Source organism: Numida meleagris, chromosome 6 (assembly GCF_002078875.1).
Source record: "Numida meleagris isolate 19003 breed g44 Domestic line chromosome 6, NumMel1.0, whole genome shotgun sequence".
NCBI lineage: Eukaryota > Metazoa > Chordata > Aves > Galliformes > Numididae > Numida > Numida meleagris.
The window spans coordinates 26,916,765-26,936,396 of record NC_034414.1 but is presented as its reverse complement, the minus strand read 5'-3'; the positions used below and the strand labels follow the sequence as shown (position 1 = coordinate 26,936,396).

The following is a 19,632-nucleotide window of genomic DNA, read 5'->3' as shown; positions in this document are numbered from 1 at the left end:
CAGACTTCCTTTCCTGTTGGCATAACTTGTAATACTGCTAGGTTTAATGCACCAGTGAAGCTTTTGTACAATTAATTTTATTTTCCATGAGATCCTGTGAGTACTGAGGCAGCTGGTTTAATAAAATAGAGAGTACTGTTTGTGGCTTTGAAATTGTGTTTTCATGATGATAAGAGTGAGTGCCAGTTCTTTGGAATTGTAGAGTTAGCGATACTGGTTCCAAACATCTTTTTTTGTGGTAGTGATGCGAAGAAAGGCTGAGGATTGCCAAGGAACATTGATAAAGCGTATTTCAGTCATACCACTCGAGGTTCCTTTCATACCATCATTGATATACTGGTGCCACATTTTTTTCTACAATATTTTTAAGAAATCAAACATCCACTAACACAGAATTTCTTTGAGGCACACCAAACAAATCTTTATCTAGTTACCACCTCTCCCTGATCACTTCTCCTTTGACCTTTGCAGTTCCACTCCCTGTCATTGCCTTCTAGCTCTTTCCAGTTTGCTCCTCCTTAGCCTGGCAGTCTCTTGAAGTCCAAATGAATCCTCCCTTCCCCCTCACTCTTAGCTGCTGCTCTGTGACCATTCTCTTTCTCCTTATTCCATCTACCACCTATTGCTTAGTGAGACCCAGCTGGATTCTTGGGTGAGGTTCCATTTAAAAAAAAAAAAAAAAAAAAAGACTGAAGGGATCAAACGGTGAGCTATCTTGCTCAGTGTGCAGGACACTGTTTTACCCTGTCGCATAATATTCATTAGTTAAGTGAACATTGTGTTTGTTCCCTTTTGTCACTAAGGTAGAAAGGGGGGAAAAAAGATTAGAGGAACTGTGAAGTAATTGATCAGCAATAGTAAGAAAATGTTTGCTGTGCAAACAAAATATTTTTTCAATATAGTTCTCAGTTAATAAGTTGCAACTTAGAAGTTATACATAGACATTTATAGTGCATGGCACCTCAGTAGGTACTGAGGAACTGACTCTGAAACGGCTTAAAGATTGTGAAAGAAAGAAGGCTGAAGCTTTTGACCGAGAGTGGAACTATAGCAATTGTCATTCTGTGACTGTGTGCTCTTTGTCCTTAGTCACCCGCTATCTGTTCTATTTTATTATGCAATCCAACATCTGCTCTAAACTGTCATTCCACAAGTAAAACTGTGATCCCTGTGTTACTGCTAATTTGAGAAGATCAGAGTAAAAATAATGCAATTGGTAACTCCTTGGAGGTTGTTTTAGTAAAAACTGTATGTGCGTTAATGTGATGATGAAAGGTGAACTTCTAAAATAAAGCGAATATTATTCTCAATTTGTTGATTCCTGTTACTTTGCCATTTTTCCTTAGAATTCCAGACCAGAGACTACAAATGATGATGATGAAGCATTGGATGAGGAAACAAAGAGAAGAGATCAGATAATTAAAGGGGCCATTGATGTCTTAATACGAGAGTATTCCAGCGAGCTCAATGCCCCCTCCCAGGAATCTGACTCTCACCCCAGGAAGAAGAAAAAGGAAAAGAAGGAGGACGTATGTGTTTTGATTTTGGACAAAGCAGATTTTTCTTCAACTCACCTTTTATAATGGCCAAACCTTGGGCAAACGCTTTAAACCTAAACTTAAGATGAGAAACCAGATCAACAAGCATTGATGTCAGCAGCAGTTTCATGTTTTATGCTGAAAGCTAGTCAGTTATAGAAACTATCCTTTCAGGATAGTTTAGGGATCTAAGCACCTAAACTTCTTGGAACAACAGTTTTGAATCTGGGCAGGTGTGAATTGACCTTTCATCCCTCTGAAGGTGGAAATACTGAATTGAGTGCAGTTTAAACTGTATGTGCATGTAGGTTTTTCAGATAAGAACTTTAAAAACAACTGTAAAAACTTTCTGCATACTTTGCATTTCCTATGAATAATGCCAGGGCACTTTTGTAATGGCAAGGATTTGCTCTGGTAGTTTTTGACAAATTTCTCTTTCTCTCTTTGCTTGTAGTATGCATTCTTGTAGTGCGCCTTGATCCAACTTGCTGCAGCTGTTTCTCCATATGTTGATGAACTTCATTAGCTCTATATGTGTGTGCCTCACAAACTTTGGAGGGATCCTTCAGGGATGAAAGGCATATTATAATCTTCCTACTTTACAAAATCACTTTTACACGCATGTGTCAGTTTGGCTGGAATTTATCAGCTGGTTTTACTATATTGTGTAATGCAAAAAAAATTGTTAAGCAGGAATTGAATGTTCTGGTTTAGACCTGCTTCTGTGAATGACCTTTTTTATGGTTTAAAACAAACTCTGGAGAAGAGGGATTAAGAATGAACAAACTCAGACTTAGCTTTTCCAGGCAAATTTCTAACCATGGGAAAATGGAGTCTCACACTTGCCATTCTGCACCTAATATGAAAGATTGGAGAATTGTTTGACCAAGATTTTTATACACTTAAGTCTTCTGTAAAGTACCTATTCCAAAGTCAATAATGCAGTTTCAGATATTTATGGGATTTAAGTGTGGTGCAAGAAGTAACATCTCCCTCAGGGAGTGAGTGTATCATCCCCGTAACATTTTTAGCCATGGCTAACCCAAGGCATATGAGTGCTGAGCTGAGAATTTGTCTTTCTTTTCTCTCCCTTCCTTTGGGAGAAGATGCTTTCATTGATGAGAATTTACAAATGAGTCACTGTTTAATGCTGTCAGCTGTGTTTTTTGTTAGATGGTTTGTTAAAATGTAAATTGTCCTGTGAGTGTATATATATATATGGCGATGAATAAGGACAGGTAGTTGAATGCTGTAAGAAGCCATCAGTCTTGAAAGAGACGAGTGCTGAGTATGTCACTGGGATAGAAAGATCTGAGCTAGTCAAGTGGACAAGTATGCTCTTAGCACTTGTGGATTGAAATTTCACCCCATCATTCCTCCTGTATTGGGAAGAAGGGAAAGAAACATGAAAGTTGCCATCATTGGCCTGTGTGGATAGAGGTGGGAGTGAAGAGATGGTCCTAGCTCGTTGTTCTCTTGACCATAAAAGAGAAGAGAGAGGAGGACTGTGGTCTGGTGGGAAAGGGAAGATGGCTGCAGATATGTATGTGTGGGGGGTGGGAAAGCTTGCTAGCTTTGGGGCTTTTGTGCCCTGAAGGGCATGAGGGTGAAGAAAACTCCCACTGATGTTAGAAATTGAGTCTGGTGTTAGTTCTTATGGATGAAGGCATGTCTGATATGGGGGAGTTGAAAATGTGTGCGGGGAACTGAGAGTGAGTGGAATCTGTTTTTCAATTTCAAGCACGGGGGAACCTCGCTAATTCGCACTACTAGTTAGTAGGTGCAATTTACCAAATTTTGCGAATTAGCGAGTAAATCAAGACTCGTGCACCACAAATATACTGATTGTTTGTATTGGCAAGGATAGCTTAGTCTTACGATGTTTTCTTAGCATACTAATATCCTGTAGTATACTTGATGATTCAGTGAAGTCTTAATAATGTGAGACCTCACTGTCTATTGAAGTAGTTCAGAGAAGGGAGAATTAGCGAGGTTCTTCTGTAATTTTGTTGAATCAAGAAATAAGATCACAGCAATACAATATTGCTTTATAGTGCAAACATACAAAACATTGTTTTTCAGAGTAGTATGCAATCTATTTTTAAAAAAAAAAATCTCCGTGGATTTTTCCGCAGATTTTCCGCAGATTTCCAGTGGCCCCACTGATACCTTATCCACTCATCACCAAGGTTCGTTTACATTGTAGGCTTTGACAATGACTATGTTTACTGCTAGTTGCCAGATTTGTGACTCTTGTCCATCTGATTTTTTTATTTTTATTTTTTTTTCACTCATTAACATCAGACTGTCAGGTTTGGTACTGCAGAAGGACTTTATTTATCTCTTACAAGACTGGTTGAAAAATTCTAACCTTCAGCTTTTCTCTTGTTCTCCTGTGTCTGTACAAACAGCTCTTAATGCTTCTCCTCCTGTCCCCCTTGTTTTTTAGGAGGATATAAATGCTATAGAAATGGAGGAAGACAAAAGAGACCTGATATCAAGAGAGATCAGTAAATTCAGAGACACACACAAGGTAGTATTCTTGTTTTTGCGCTTAATACAAATTAGAATTTTTCAAAATCCAAAAAGACACTATTATAAAATTTAGCAGTACATTGAGATATCACTTAAAATGATGCTTATGTTAGGTTTAATATACATGTAACTCTTTACCAGTCAAAAAAAGACAATTACCACGTTAAAGTGGCCCTTGACATCGTTATGCTAAGGCTTTTGATTGCTACTGATTATTTTTCAGTCTTCTCACTTTAACATGAATAAAGGCAACTTAAGTTTCTTCACATACATTAAGTCAAGATTATTTATAGCTAAAGGCTAAATGGGGCTGCAGTATAAGACATACACTTGAGTGTGTTTCTGTAGGTAGATTTATAACATAATCCAAGATTTTATGAAGAGTTGAAACTTGAATTAAATTTAAGTCTTTTATTTTAATAGTTCTAAGTTAAGAGTGGGGGAAAGATTAAAACTAGGTCAGTGGTTACCAGACTTACCAAACTTTAGATGCATGGAAGAACTGTAAATTCCCATAAAGCTAATCTATTCATTGACCCCCACCATTATGATAGAGATCATATGGTGACTAATGCAAGATGAAACTCACAGCTTGGAAAGTAACATGGAATAGGATGTAAGTATGAGCTTCTGTTTTTTATTATACTTATGGATGCCCCCTCAGAAAAATATGCAAAGGGGTAACTGGCTTGGAAATGGTTGTGTACGTAAAATCCCACCTAAGCTCCCACTTATGGAAGTTTCCATTAATGCTATTGCATCTGTGAATGTTTCTGCTTAGGAAAATGAAACTTACATATAGTTAAGCACAGCTATGCATGTAATGTTCTTGTTTCAATGTTTAGCTTAAAGTTGATATTATTTTTCCCCTACAAAACTGGAATGGCCCTTGGCGTAGGGAGATAGCAGCACGCTACTCTTTTGAGCCCACGCTTGTGTCTCAAAATATCCCGTAATCAATGTTAATGAAAATGTTGAAGCTACTTCAAGGTGAAGTATGCCCATGTTACTCAGCTTTACCAAGTGTAGTTACTGAGGATGGTACCGCATTTTCATGCAACTTTACCTATGTGAACATAAGTGACTACACATTGTTGGATGTGTACATATGTATTTGGTTTTTCGCTCGATCGAAGTTGTTGGAGGTGAAAACATGAGGAAAAATTCTATAAGAAATCATCTGGAGAAGCTCAGCAGTTCAGTGTGAAACTGATTCACAGTGGAACTTCAGTAGAATTGTGTTTGATTCCAAGCCCCAACAAGCTGCTGTTATTAAGATACAAACAAGTCACATGCTTAACAAAAACAAGAGCAAACAAAAAAAAAAGTGCTTCATTGTTTCAGAAGCTTTTGGGCGTGTTACTGCCTTTAATCTTTATTACTGGGGGGCTATTCTTATTACTTAACATCAAAAATCAAACTGAGAATAGTCACTGTATATATTGGATACATTTAAAAGGGGCTGTTGAATCTTTAGCAGCTGGTTAGTGAGCGCAGTGAACCTTTGCATGTTTTTGGTATGAGTTTATAAAACAATAACCACAGACTGTCAGGGTATCAGGTTTGCAGGGGGCGTCCATTTACAGCACGGACGAGTCTGAAGAGAGCTCAAGGTAAGATTTATAATTCTTCTACCTGTTCATTTCTGTTCATTACTTCAGTATATCAGATACCATTCCCATCCCATTACCCTTTCAGATCTGTTGTTTAGACGGATAGAAGTTGAAGTCAGATTTAGATTACGAAGTAGGCTGATTTATTTTCTATTTCAATTGGATTTTAAGAAAGTGGACCTACAAAATGGGTTTTCATTCATAATGCTGTGTGTTTACACACGTGTAAACATTTTTAAGTTTAAAAAAAACAAATGAGAACTTTTTTCACCAAGTTTCTGAGTGACAAAAAAGCAGGAGTTCTACAAAAGAAATTTCTATTGGAACATCTAAGATTACCTGTAAGTATCAACCTCTTCAGTATATAAACTTTTTTAAAAGTATATGAAATTTGAGGTAAGTTGGATTTTTAGAAGTTGGCAGCCTAGCTTAGCATCTGACTAGACTGAGGTTTAATACTGTAAAGCTCCTGTAAAGTACGGTCCTTTAGAAATTGATTTTCAGCCCCATATATCTCGTAGAATCCAAGTTTTGTTTTTCATACCAGTTTTCTACCTATTTCCTACCATTTTTAGTCCCTTTTTCCTTTTGTGATTTTAATGTATCCAATATTGGTTTGCCTGTATTGTGCTATCAATGCAGCGTAGTTTCACTGGATACATTAATCGCTAGTGAATTAGCTTTATTTCTGTAATCCTTTGTTGGTTCTCTGGTCCCCGTGCCTGTGGCAGAAGAACATTTATCAGGTAAGATTGCTTTTTAAAGTTGTCTTAAATGCTTTGTTTAAAAGAAAAGAAAAAAAAAACCAGAATGCTGTTTGATTGTTCCAGTTTTTAATTTCATTTCAGTGATGGTAAACGTGGAGCCAAAGGGGATAAACGTGTTTATTCTGCTCAATTTTTTTTCAAAAAAAAAGTGGTATTCTGGCATCTGTCAGGTTGAAATTTGGTATACTTGGTTGTTATTTGGTATATTTGTGAACCGTGTACTTGCTCTTCCTCCCAGAAACATAGCTTGTAGGCAAGGTTAATCCAGTGTTGGCGGTCCATGTCCTAGCACAGCATCTGTAAGTTAACACATAACAATTGCTTCCAAGGATGGATTTATCTATCATTCTGTTGATGTATTTTCTATTGTCTTATAGGAATTCTGGTCATAGGAACTGTTTCTAAATGAAATTTTTAAAATGGCAATTTTGCACAATTTTTAGTAAAACTGTAGCAGGTAACCCTTTAGTTTCTGTGTTTCAAAAGAGCTATTTCCAACCTTTTTTTTTTAACTCTCTCCATCTTGCAGTGGTGGAAGTTAAGGATTCCACTCTGCAAAGTCCAATTTTTATCAATGAACTGTTAGATTTTTTTTTTTAGGGAGGGGAAAGGTTGCAGCTCTCTTCACTGTTAAACCACATGCACCATGTGTAAGTGGAAAAATTTCTTTACCCAACTTTTCATATAGGATGGTTTTGGTCTGCCAAGACTTCTTGCAAAACTCAATGTCCCAGTAAGCATTCTACTGAAATATGTTTTGGTAGATGAACAGGATTAAATTTTGTCAGCTAGAATTTCACTCTGCTTGTACCCAAGTGGCTTATAGGACCAATACAATCTGTGGCCCACTTGAATCATGACTGGCAATGCACTGTGTATGTGCAGTTTAGTCAGCTTATTTGAGGCCAGCCCTGCTCTGCTAAGGTTGGAGATTGCTGGTCTGTGTAGATCTATGCTTTTGCACGAAATTTAGTCTTGTGATTGCTGCATTTTGATTTCATACTTATGAGTTCCAAAAAATACCCACCAAACCCTGTTTAATATTTTTAAAATCAGTGGCGGTTTTGGTATTTCCATTACCAGCCTTGTGTGTTGCGTCGGGAATATCCGGTTCCTATAACTACAAAATTAACTATGTAAGTTCTCTTGTTGGTTTTTAGAAACTGGAGGAGGAAAAAGGCAAAAAGGAGAAAGAAAGACAGGAAATTGAAAAAGAACGCAGAGAAAGAGAAAGGGAACGGGAGCGTGAACGAGAAAGGAGAGAGCGTGAAAGAGAAAGGGAACGGGAGCGTGAACGAGAGAAGGAAAAGGAACGGGAGCGTGAACGGGAGCGAGATAGGGATCGTGACCGAACTAAAGACCGAGACAGAGACCGAGAACGGGACAGAGATCGGGACAGAGATCGTGAAAGAAGTTCGGATCGCAACAAGGATCGGAGCAGATCAAGGTAGTACACTTGAGTTGCTATCTGTTTCAGTGACGCCTAGTGTTGTTTGCAGAGTGTATAGTTCAGCACAGAAGCTGCCATTCAAAAAAGAATTGTCCTTTTGGAAGATCAGTGTAAAAAAGGAAATGGAAATTTTAGAAAAGATTGTGTTTACACTAATCAGAAGAGTACTTAATGTCCTGCACAGCATAGGAACGAAACAATTGTAATGTGCAGCAAGCAACCGTCATCCAACCATGGCTCAAGTATAGAAATTTTATGAGAGTCTTCATCTTTCCATGAGTAATTTTGTTTGTCCGTGAAGTTCCTCAATGTCTTCACCATTCTTTACCTTAAATAGTTTTCATCCTTTTCTTGCACATGTGGATGTTTGGTTTTTTTAAAGCAAGGGAATTCCTTTTTCGGACTTAAACTGTGACTCATCATGTCAGGCCCTAGGTGCTACTGTTTTGTCTTCACCATAGGAGAAATAGCGGTTAAACTTTACATTTTCTTGTAAATGGGGCTTATTATCTGAAAGCCATGTAAATGTGAAGGATTTGTTAAGCATACCCTTCTCTGAGGCATTTTTAGCTGTCACTTATTTATAGAGAGCTACGAACATAATCTACTAAATGAGTTGCCATGTGCTTACGCTTAATTTCTGTAGATATTCCTATTAAATAGTTGCTGTGCTCAAACAACTACTTACATGTGTTCAAGAACTGTTTATCTCAAAGTCCTGATTTATGCCCACTGCTGTATTGGCTAATCATCCTGTATAATTGCACAAGAAAGACAACTTGCAAGATGGTGTAAGTAGTGCATTATACACTTAAAAGTACATAATTTCATTGAACGGACATGAAGGGCTCTGTACATAAAATTGGACTTCTTCCTTCCTTCAGAGAAAAAAGCAGAGACAGGGAAAGAGAACGAGAAAGAGAACGAGAGCGAGAAAGGGAACGTGAAAGGGAACGGGAACGAGAGCGGGAACGGGAACGAGAAAAGGATAAAAAGAGAGACAGAGAAGAAGATGAAGAAGATGCCTATGAACGCCGAAAGTTAGAGAGGAAACTGCGGGAAAAAGAAGCTGCGTATCAAGAGGTAGGCTGGAATTTCTAAGATTCCCGAAGAATAAAAACTACTTCTGCTAGGTAATTGCTTTTCTCTAAAATTTGCCATTCCTTCTATCTCTCTTTTTCTAAATACATTTAAAATCTTTTGATAGTGTGAATTGGGTCAGAGTATTTCAGTCAGTCGGAAGAACATTGGACTCTTTGTTCCAGAGTCTTAAACTATAACTAATGTTGCTTAATTTTAATGTAAATGTTTCTAAACAGTAATACAAACAAAAGTAGTACTGCTGCTTTTAATTTACTTGAGTCTGGATTGTATGTTTTTCTTCTGTTGTAGCGTCTTAAAAACTGGGAAATCAGAGAGAGGAAGAAAAGTCGAGAATATGAAAAAGAGGCTGAAAGGGAAGAAGAAAGAAGGAGGGAAATGGTAAGGCTTAGTTTTACCTGTAATTTTTTTCCCCCTTGTTCTTTGTGTCCCACTTAGAAAGGAATGTTCTCCTGTTATCTTTGTGCAGTGTTAGAGCGTTCATTTTGCATACACGTGTTTCTATACAAAAATTTGAGTTAACAGACTTGAAAAAGATGTTGAATAGAAGCAGGAGTACTATTGAGAGTCCTGAAAACAATCCAGCGACTTGATCTTTTGAAGACAAGACAGGGAGAAGTAGGCAGCTGTAAAAGCACTACGGTTTGATCATCATGCGCAACTCTATCTGTAACCTGTGTTTTCATCAGGTTTTTTCAAACCTGCTCTCTTTTTGATGTTATACCAATGGAACTAGAGTAGCTCTTTTGCTTCCAGCCTGCTCACATGCTTGAACCTTATGTAATATCTAAGCACTGCTAAATTTCTGTGGTAATTTCACAACTGATGAGCTAAAGCCAGTTACCAGTATAACACCTGGAAACATAGTCTGAAATCATACCTTTAGAAGATGGATACTTCCGCAATTTAATAGTTATCCTTGTTTAAAAAAATAATTTTAAATGGTGGCATTTCTATTTCACTTCATAATTATCCCAGAGAAGGAGAAGATACAAGAGAGCTCCAGGTAGGAGGTAGAGTGGGATTTGCTGCAAAGCAGAATATGGAAAGTAAGGAACAATAGAATAAAAAAATGAGAAAAAGATATTGTTCTACATGGAATTAAATCCCTCCCTTCCCCCCCCCCCCAAAAAAAAAAAAAAAGTGGTTGGGACGTGTTGTGGTTTTAACCCCAATAGGCAGCTAAGCTTTTTGCTCCCTCCTTCCCAGTGGGATGGACAGGAGAACTGGAAGGGTTAAAGTGATTAACCTCTTGGGTTGAGATTAAAACAGTTTAATAGGTAAAACAAAAGCTGTGTGAAAGTTGCACAAGCAAGTAAGATAAGAAATTAATTTACTGCTTCCTCACAGCAGGCAAGTGTTCAGCATTTCCTAGGGAAGCTAGGCTTTGTCGAATGTAGCGGTTACTTAAGAAGACAAATGCTGCAACTCTGAAGGTTTCCCCTTTCTCCTTCTTTCCCATAGCTTTTATTATAAGCAGTGTCATATGATATTTCCATTTGTTTGAAGCATAGACTTGCTAATAATATTACTAGATGTTAAACCGTAAATTATATTGTTTATGCTTTGATGTCTTGCAGGCAAAAGAAGCTAAACGGTTAAAAGAATTCTTAGAAGATTATGATGATGACAGAGATGATCCAAAATACTACAGGTATGTCTTTGTGTTGATTCCAGGCGAGAAAATATTCACTGACCGTTTTAACAAAATTGTGGAGTTTGGTGGCAGAGGTTTATGGAGTTTACGTTTGAGTGATTAAGTGGTGATGTAAGGGTCATATAAGTATCTAAATTATTTCAGCATTACTTGATTAAGTGCCAGAGGGAAAAGGCTAAGTCCTTAACTGCCGCTTGCTAGTGCTTGGGAGTAGCTATTCCTTCCTACTGCTTAACTTGCAAGTCAAACACCACATGGGTCAGTGTAAGTACAAAATAAGGTTGGGGCAGGCAAGGAGAGAGGATGAAACGTATCTCTAAAGCTCACTACAAGGAAGCTGTAAATTGTATCAAGAACAAGTGTATTAGGGATGAGAAAGATCCTTCAGCTTGGGACTAACTAAAACTGGCATCAGACTAAGATACCAGAACTGGTTCTTGTCATGTACGGATCTATAAAATTTGTTTATTTTCCTGAAGAGATCAGCAGTCTCATTCTCTGTTTAATGTGATGGGTGGTAAATCCTGTACTGGAATGTAGGGAATTTTTTTTTCCTGTTAAAAAATAGGGGACACAACCTGCTTTTATAACTTTAATATTTATTAAGTGCAGTACATCAATATCAGGTATTTCTTGCGTTGTCATACAACGTTATCCTTGGAATTTTCTTTAAAATTTCAAATTCTATACCTTTTGTAGGGGTAGTGCTCTTCAGAAGAGACTACGAGACAGAGAGAAAGAGATGGAAGCAGATGAACGGGATAGGAAGAGAGAAAAGGAAGAATTGGAAGAAATCAGGCAGCGCCTTCTGGCAGAAGGACACCCAGATCCAGATGCAGAACTCCAGAGGGTAAGTAGCTTTTAGTCTGACAGGAAGGAAAAAATCCCTTGATATTCTGCTAGTCTTGAGTAATAGTAAAATGTGTTTAGTAAGTTAAAGAGTAATGGTTAATACTTTATCTGTTCTCTTTTTCTTAAACATGAATGAATTCAAGTAAGCAGTAAATGAAAAATTGCTTCAGATGCATCTTTAGATGGAGTTCAGAAATGGGATTAGCCAGTATTTATTAATAAAATGACAGTAGTTGCATGTATTTATTCTTAACTAACTTTTTTTTGAACAGTGTTGTTTTTAGAGAGCTTCTTTTTTGCTAATTCTGTTTCATTTTAGATGGAGCAGGAGGCTGAGCGGCGTAGGCAGCCACAAATCAAACAAGAGCCAGAGTCTGAGGAAGAAGAGGAGGAAAAAGCAGAGAAAGAAGAAAAAAGAGAAGAGCCAGAGGAAGAGGAGGAAGAGCCTGAACAAAAGCCCTGTCTTAAACCAACTTTACGGCCAATTAGCTCTGCCCCATCTGTTTCTTCTGCTAGTGGCAATGCAACCCCTAACACACCTGGTGATGAATCTCCCTGTGGCATTATTATCCCCCATGAAAATTCACCTGATCAGCAGCAGCCAGAGGAGCATCGGCCCAAAATAGGACTTAGCCTCAAACTAGGTGAGTTTACAGTTTGTGAATGTTCAAATGGGTTTGCCACGAAAAAAAATGGCAAGATGACCAGCCACATAGTTTTCCAAATATATTGTACATTCTGACATGTTCTATCAAGTCTTGTTATCCATATGCTCTGCATGTGGAGTATTGATCTCTCTCCCAAAAGTAGAGTGGAGAAGTCTTGTCACCCTACAGGATTAGTATTTTAAGAATGCTCTAAACTGAGATTATTTTACTTCACATAATTTTTTACTTTAAAGGTTTCTAAGCGTCTCTTGTAAAGCTCTTTGTTACTTTTCATTAATGTAAGTATATTTTAATTAAGTCTTAGATACTTCCCATATTTATTCACAAAGACCCTTTCAAAACAAGGAACAAGGAAACTGGAAATGAGTTTTTTTCCCTCTTAAAGTAGTACAGTGAATTGATGACACTTGCAGTTGGAGCATGAGCATAGAGTTCCTTAGCTCTTCAGCAATTTCCTAGTGTTTAAAAAAAATAATAATTTTTGTTCAGAGTATGAGAACTAATGATACTTGTTTTCAAGAAGGTTTGTGCATTTATTGTTTTGATCTGTTCTAAGGCTGTATTTTGAGCTCACACTAATATTACAGCTTGAATGAAGAGTCACTGTGTGCTATTAGTGCGACAGATTTAATGTTTTTCCTACAATTGGATTCACAGTAAACTTTCGCTTTGTTGCTTTGCCTCTGCCATGGTTTGAATTTGATGTTATAGTCTCCCTCTCAGTAAGGGATGTTAATTGGTTTCAGGGAAGGGGAGAGATGGCTGTTTTTCTGGAACCTTGAAGAAGCTCAGTTTGAGCATGGCATTTTAATAGCAAATTTTGAGACTTGAGATTTATGTAACACAATGTGTGAAGAAAAAATTAGGTTTAGTTACATTTTATGAATATGTAATTCTGTCTTATGGGTTGTAGGTGCCTGTAATAGTCCTAATCAGCCCAATGCTGTAAAAAGGAAGAAGCTTGCTGTGGATAGTGTTTTCAATAAATTTGATGATGAAGACAGTGATGACGTGCCCCGGAAAAGGAAACTTGTCCCCCTGGATTATGGAGATGAAGATAAAAGCAATATCAAAGGCAGTGTCAATACAGAGGAAAAACGCAAACATATTAAGAGTCTCATTGAGAAGATTCCCACAGCAAAACCAGAGCTCTTTGCATATCCTCTTGACTGGTCAATTGTGGATTCGGTAAATTAATTTCTTAACCATGCTCAAAAAGCCTAATTTTTCCAGACAAACCTTGAAATTGAATAGAAGCGTAGTGTTCCTAGTACCTCAGTGCATTGAAGCAGCACTATTAAATGGAATTGAATTTGAATATTATATTTCTTTTCCACATTTAGTTCTTATTCTGAAGTATGCCTGCTTATTTTTGTTTGGTCTCTTGAATTGGCAGTTCTCCTGAGTTTTCTAGTAATATTATGAATGGGGAGAAAAAAGTCTTATAAAAAAGATTCTAAATGGCTGTCAGAAATACTGATGCCTAAATAACTAAGGGTTCTCAGTTGATACTAAAATATATGTAGGTTGCTCTGAAAGTAATGCCTCCTATTTATTTCCGTAGAAACTACAACATACAAAAAGTATAATAGCACTATCTGATATAACAAATTCTCAGCTGCAAAACACTGTTCTTCAACATAGTTATCACCATTGGATTTGCATTTTCACCAGTTATGAACAAGAGCCTGTATGCTCTGCTCTTTTAAAAAAAGATATCTATACTAGCTGAGGTGGTCTGCATAAATGTTCAGCATTTGTCATGGAGGAATTCAGTTCCACATCTTTGCATCATATGTACTTCCATGTTATATGCCATTTTGTTAGACTGCCCCTCTGCTGTCATCTGTTGCATGACAACAAAATGGAATAATGGTGGGGAACATTCAGCCTCCACTGCTACACCACCAACATCCACCTCTGACATTGTGGGCCAATAAAATAGGAGACATTCCTTTTGGATCAGTCATCTTTCACTGAGGTGTTGTTTTGGGTCTTCTGGCTGCCTTTCTGACAGCAATTTTTTGAGGTAATAAAATTAATGGAAAGAATGATGCGATTTTTTTTTCTTTTAGACACTAATGGAACGTCGAATTAGACCGTGGATCAACAAGAAAATAATAGAATATATTGGTGAAGAGGAAGCCACACTAGTTGACTTTGTTTGTTCTAAGGTTAGTATCTTGTAGGTCCTTTTCAAAGTCTAGATTTTACTGCCAATTAAAGCTGCAGAAATGGTAGCGGTATTTGTTGTTTGAAAGCATTCTGTTCCTCTCTATAATTTATAATATTGATGAGCAGAGTTGTACTTCAGATTAGTATGTACACTAATGTTTTACAAGTTATCTCCTTGAATGGTTAAGTACAATTTGTACATGCCAGATGCTGTTTACGTTTAGCACTCTAGTCCACAAGGCTATGTGAAATGACCAGTTGACAAAAGCAGCTGTTACACGTGATTTTACCGTTTAATTTCAGATAAAAGTGTTCATGGCAAATTAAATATTTAAGTTTACAGAATAGGATGTGTGTGAATTCAGGGAAAGACAGTAGGCTGACATCACGTAAGTTTTTAATTTTAAAAAAAGTTTTTTAGTTACTGTTATTTCTTTAGTAGTAGACAAATACCAAGGTATTAGATTTAACACTAGGAGACATTCTCCCATTCCTTTTAGTCATATGTGTCACTTGTTTGAACTAAACTGTGCTTAGATTATTATTACTGAACTCCGGCGACCCTTTCCGTATTACCCTTGCACGCAGAGAACCTAAACCTGGTTCTGACCAAATACTGCACGTAGCATCAATATGATAAGCAGCAAAATGGTGTTTATTGGTAAAAGTTACAGAACTATATAGTATTTCTTATCTTTTTACTAGACTGCTCCAGAAGCTCACGCAGGCTCCTGGCCAATCATATTAAATCTCCCGCTTCTGACCTCTTACTTCCAAAAGGCCATTTACGGGGTTGTTATACACCTTGTTATGAAAACAAAGAAGGACAGCCTCTCCTGTAGATTATTCCATCAAATTAGATACCACTTTTATGGTATATTCGTAAGGGCTTGCCTCAGCTTATGTTTTACTGGCTGCAGGATTGAGTCCAGAGAATGGTGGTCAATGTTTCAGTGTCTTGATGGAGATCAGTGATGAGTGGTGTCCCCCCAGGGGTTGGTGCTGGGGCTGATACTCTGTAATAATTTCATCAGTGACATTGACAGTGGGGTTGAGTGCACCCTCAGCAAGTTTGCTGTGTGACAGCAAGCTGTGTGGTATGGTCAACATGCCAGAGGGACAAGATGCTGTTCACAGGGACCTACACAGGCTTGAGCAGTGGGCCCAGGTGAACCTCATGAGGTTCAACAGATAGAAATGCAAGATCTTGCTCCTGGATCGAGGCAACCCCCATTACCAATACAAGCCAGGGGATGAAAGGATTGAGCACAGCCCTGCCAAAAAAGACCTGGGGGGTTATAGTGGATGGGAAGCTGGACATGAGCCAGCAGTGTGCCCTTTACAGCACAGAAAGCCAACAGTATCCTGGGCTGCATCAAAAGAAGTGTGGTCTGCAAGTCGAGGGAGGTGATCCTGCCCCTCTGCTCTGGTGAGGCCTCACCTAGAGTACTGCATCCAGATGTGGAGTCCTCAGTACAGGAGAGATGTGGACCTGTTGGAGCGCTTCCAGAGAAGGGCCACAAAAATGATCTATGGAATGGAACACATCTACGAGGACAGGCTGAGAGAACTGGGGCTCTTCAGCCTGGAGAAGAGAAAGCTTGCGAAGCGGCCTAATAGTGGCCTTTCAGTATCTAAAGGGGAGCTACAGGAATGAAGGGGATGGACTCTTGAGCAGCATCTGTGGTGACAAGGGGAAATGGTTTCAAGCTCAAAGGGTAGATTTAGGTTAGATATAAGGAAAAAAATTTTATAGTGGGGTTGGTAAGGCACTGGAACGGGTTGACCGGTGATGTGGTTGATGCCCCCATCCGAGGAGACTTTCAGGGTAAGGCTGGATAAAGCCCTGGCCAACCTGATCTAGCTGTGCATGTCCCTGTTCATTGCAGAGGAGTTGGACAAGATGGCCGTCAGTGGTCCCTTACAACTCTGAGGATTCTGTGATTATGTTTGTAGGCTACTACACGAAGCAAAACGAGTGATTGTTTTGTGGCACCAGTGGTTAATAGTGAAAAACAGAAAATATTTGTCAAGTTTTGAATTATATTTAAACAGAAAGAATGCAATTTTCTAGTTTTGAAGGGCAACTTCATGATTCTAGAAAATTAAAATCCTTGAAATACTTCAAGACAGATGGAAAACTGCATTAGAATGATAAAGCAGATTTTGCTTCAGTCTTCCAGCAGGAATTCACTGTTGAGGGAAGAAGAGTTTATTCCTTAAATTAGGAGAGCTTACCAAAGGTGCCAAATAGCCAGCAAATAGAGGTTGTGTTGAATCTCTGGAGCTTGCTAGAACTTGTTCCTCAGTAACAAGCCATAAACTTGTACACACTACAATGAAATCTAATTTTGAACTTTTAATTTTGCCCTGGCTAATGAATTGGAAACACTTTTGTCTGTGCAAAGTATTAAAAATTCTTGAGAAGTAGCAATTCCCCTCCCCCCCCCCCAAAGACATTCATATGGTTTGCTTTGAGTTTTCAGACCAAAAAACCTTCATTTCTTTCAGGTTATGGCTCACAGCTCGCCACAGAGCATACTGGATGACGTTGCCATGGTAAGCAGAAATTGTGTAACTGATGTACCTTCTGCATTGCACAGAAGCTAGTAGTCAATTGTGTGAATTAGTAGGAGTCTGTAACAAATATTTGGTGTTCATAGAATGTGTAGATATGAAAGCTGTTTTGATTAAACAACTTATGCTAGCACAGACATGATTTTCTAGCTACAGCATCTAGGTAGAAAATAGTCATCTCTGGTGGGAAACTCTTTGTACTTGGAAATGCAGAACAAAGATTCTGTCCCTAGCAGTAGAGGTGAGACTTGACAATAACGGAACTGTACCAGAAGCCTGAACTTCTGTTTATTCTCTTGTAACTACATTTTCTGATTTGTTTTATGGTGAATCTGTTCCTAATTAATGGGTATATATAAGTATGTAAGTACGGTCAAGTCAGATAATAAGTGTGGGACAGACAGAATCTCTGAAAGTTTATCCAGTGCTGCACTCAGAGTGTTAACTTTGATTATATTACCTGCACTGCATAGGAATTAGGTATTAAGTGATCTTTCTTCTGGCTGCAGATTGTGTTATGTCTACTAGAATTAATCATCATTACTAGAATCCCTAATCTAAAAAATAATGTATAAAATGTGTCTCCTACAGGTACTAGATGAAGAAGCTGAAGTTTTCATAGTCAAAATGTGGAGGTTGTTGATATACGAGACAGAAGCCAAGAAGATTGGTCTAGTGAAATAAAGCACTCTCCTTGCTTCAAGGGTTCCATTTCAATTTTTGCTTTTTTTTTTTCCTCCATCATCCAAGGACTTCAAATCTTCTCTGTTCTCAGAGACTTGAGACCTGTATTTTTTTTAATGTAGAAAATGTGAATTTTTTTTTTGTCCTCTGCTTTGAGGCCCCTTCTACCCTTCTCAGTTAGATATCTGAAATCCTGCATTGGTTCTCTTTATAATTCACCAGGTACAATTACCGGTATGTTTTATAAGCTGCAGCTACTGTACATGCTCTCTGGTAATCTTATGTTACTTTGATTCTTGTAAATATTAAAAAAAAAAAAAAGCCCCCTTTTTGCAAAATATTTGCACTCAATATGGAACTATTCTCAGTTACAGATTTAAATTTAATTTAAACTAAGTGGTTAGAGCTGCTTTCACAGAACAGTTTTGTGTGTTTTCTGGTCTCCTTACCTAATTCTGGAAAAGGAGTTTCCTCAGACTTCTGATTCTGGTGTGAACCATTACTGGTCCTGGTACTTCATTGCCCATTTAGCTACCAATAAAGCTGGAAGTTGAGTTCCTGCAGATGCTCTGCTTCTTTCCTAGAAGGTGCAAATTGCGGGAAGCTTTTTATTTGCTCAGTTAAAACAAGAACAGGACCTCAGTAAGTGCTATTTATTTTTTGTTAAACCTTGCGTATCTTTTGCTCAGTTTCATTTTATCGCTTCACTGTAGTCCCTTGTCTCCAAAGTAATTGATTTTTTTTTTTAAGAAATTACTTTTAAAAACCTTTTTCAGAATGTAAGGAGGAAAGAAAACACACATGCTTGGGAAGCTTCCAAGTTGTAACTGAGTGTAGCAGTTGACAAAAACTAAACCGTAAGTTTTCAAACAAAGCTGAAGTTTTGTTTTTATCCATACTGTTAAAACTAGCCCTGACTTTTGTTTTCTACTGTGAGCAGTCTATTGTCCACAAAAAGAGGGTTGTATTTTACTGCCTTGTTTGTATGGATTTTTATAAATAGGCTGATGTGATATAAATGATGAGATGTACTGTAAACTGCATTTTTTTTATCTCATACCCAGGTAAGAAGACAAATCAATAATGCGCTATGAACTGTTTTGATTGCAGGAGGACTGTGTTCCAGGGAGCAAACTATCTCAAACACACTTTTAATTTTTAAACGAAATTCTTAATAGCAAACAAATTAAGTAAAGGTGTTCCAGTATCTCTATATTGTATTTAACTGAAGGATACAGGTTGACCTGTTCAGAAAACATAACTGTGACCTTGAGTTACTAGTTCTTTGTATCTGGAGAGGAGACTTGAAAACACTGTTCTTAACAAATGGGATCGTGTAAAGGTTCCACCATGTAAATATTTCAAATATTAAAAATGTATATATTTGATTTGAGGACTGACGTTCTGGAGTCTTGTGCAGCGTGCAATTTTTTATTTAACACTGCTTTCTGAATCAGTGAATCAACATGTGCTCACACATTAGGGTGTTGGGGTTTTTTAAATTTCCTCCTGATTTCTGTGAGGTCACTAGAAGCCTGCGAATATAGATGTGATTTCTTTGTGCTCTTTCACATCCCTGTTATATTACGCATTATGTGCTTTTTTTTAATTTGAGGTATAATGTTCAGATGATACCATTATGTTCTGCTTAAATTTGTGTGAGGCTTATGTGCTCCAACTTCCCCTTTCTCCCCATAGTTCTCCAAATTCTAAAGAAGTTCAGAACTTGCCCTCTTCCTAGCAAGTATAGAGTTGAACTTCATAAGTGGTTTTTCTTCTGCTAATACAGCATTCTGTCAGTAGTATTTAAACAAGCAAAATACAACAAATGCCCCATAATGCTACCATTATTGCCTCATGTCCTTGTTGAGATTAAGTAAAATTTCCAGTTGTGAAATGTCAGCTTATTTTCTTGTGCCCTACATTAATGTTGTATATTAGTCTATTACATTATTTATGGGATGGATGTAAGCTTGTACCCTCCCTAAGGAGACTAAAGACAGCATCTGGGTGAG

At 37.8% G+C, this 19,632-nt stretch overlaps 1 protein-coding gene across 3 annotated transcripts in view; it reads left to right on the top strand.

Annotated features, from left to right (window-relative positions):
• Window positions 1-19,017, top strand: part of RBM25 (RNA binding motif protein 25) — a 34,278-nt gene extending 15,261 nt beyond the window's left edge. For 2 of the 3 annotated variants that reach the window (XM_021401537.1, XM_021401538.1), the window contains 13 exons: window positions 1,347-1,529; window positions 3,674-3,727; window positions 3,988-4,071; window positions 7,614-7,900; window positions 8,788-8,986; window positions 9,296-9,385; window positions 10,585-10,658; window positions 11,361-11,511; window positions 11,833-12,157; window positions 13,095-13,369; window positions 14,257-14,355; window positions 16,868-16,915; window positions 17,525-19,017. In XM_021401537.1, coding sequence (XP_021257212.1) covers window positions 1,347-1,529; window positions 3,674-3,727; window positions 3,988-4,071; window positions 7,614-7,900; window positions 8,788-8,986; window positions 9,296-9,385; window positions 10,585-10,658; window positions 11,361-11,511; window positions 11,833-12,157; window positions 13,095-13,369; window positions 14,257-14,355; window positions 16,868-16,915; window positions 17,525-17,617 — 1,962 coding nt within the window. In that variant the 3' untranslated portion in view covers window positions 17,618-19,017. The remainder of the gene's footprint in view (window positions 1-1,346; window positions 1,530-3,673; window positions 3,728-3,987; window positions 4,072-7,613; window positions 7,901-8,787; window positions 8,987-9,295; window positions 9,386-10,584; window positions 10,659-11,360; window positions 11,512-11,832; window positions 12,158-13,094; window positions 13,370-14,256; window positions 14,356-16,867; window positions 16,916-17,524) is intronic. The other variant, XM_021401539.1, reaches the window with a different exon arrangement.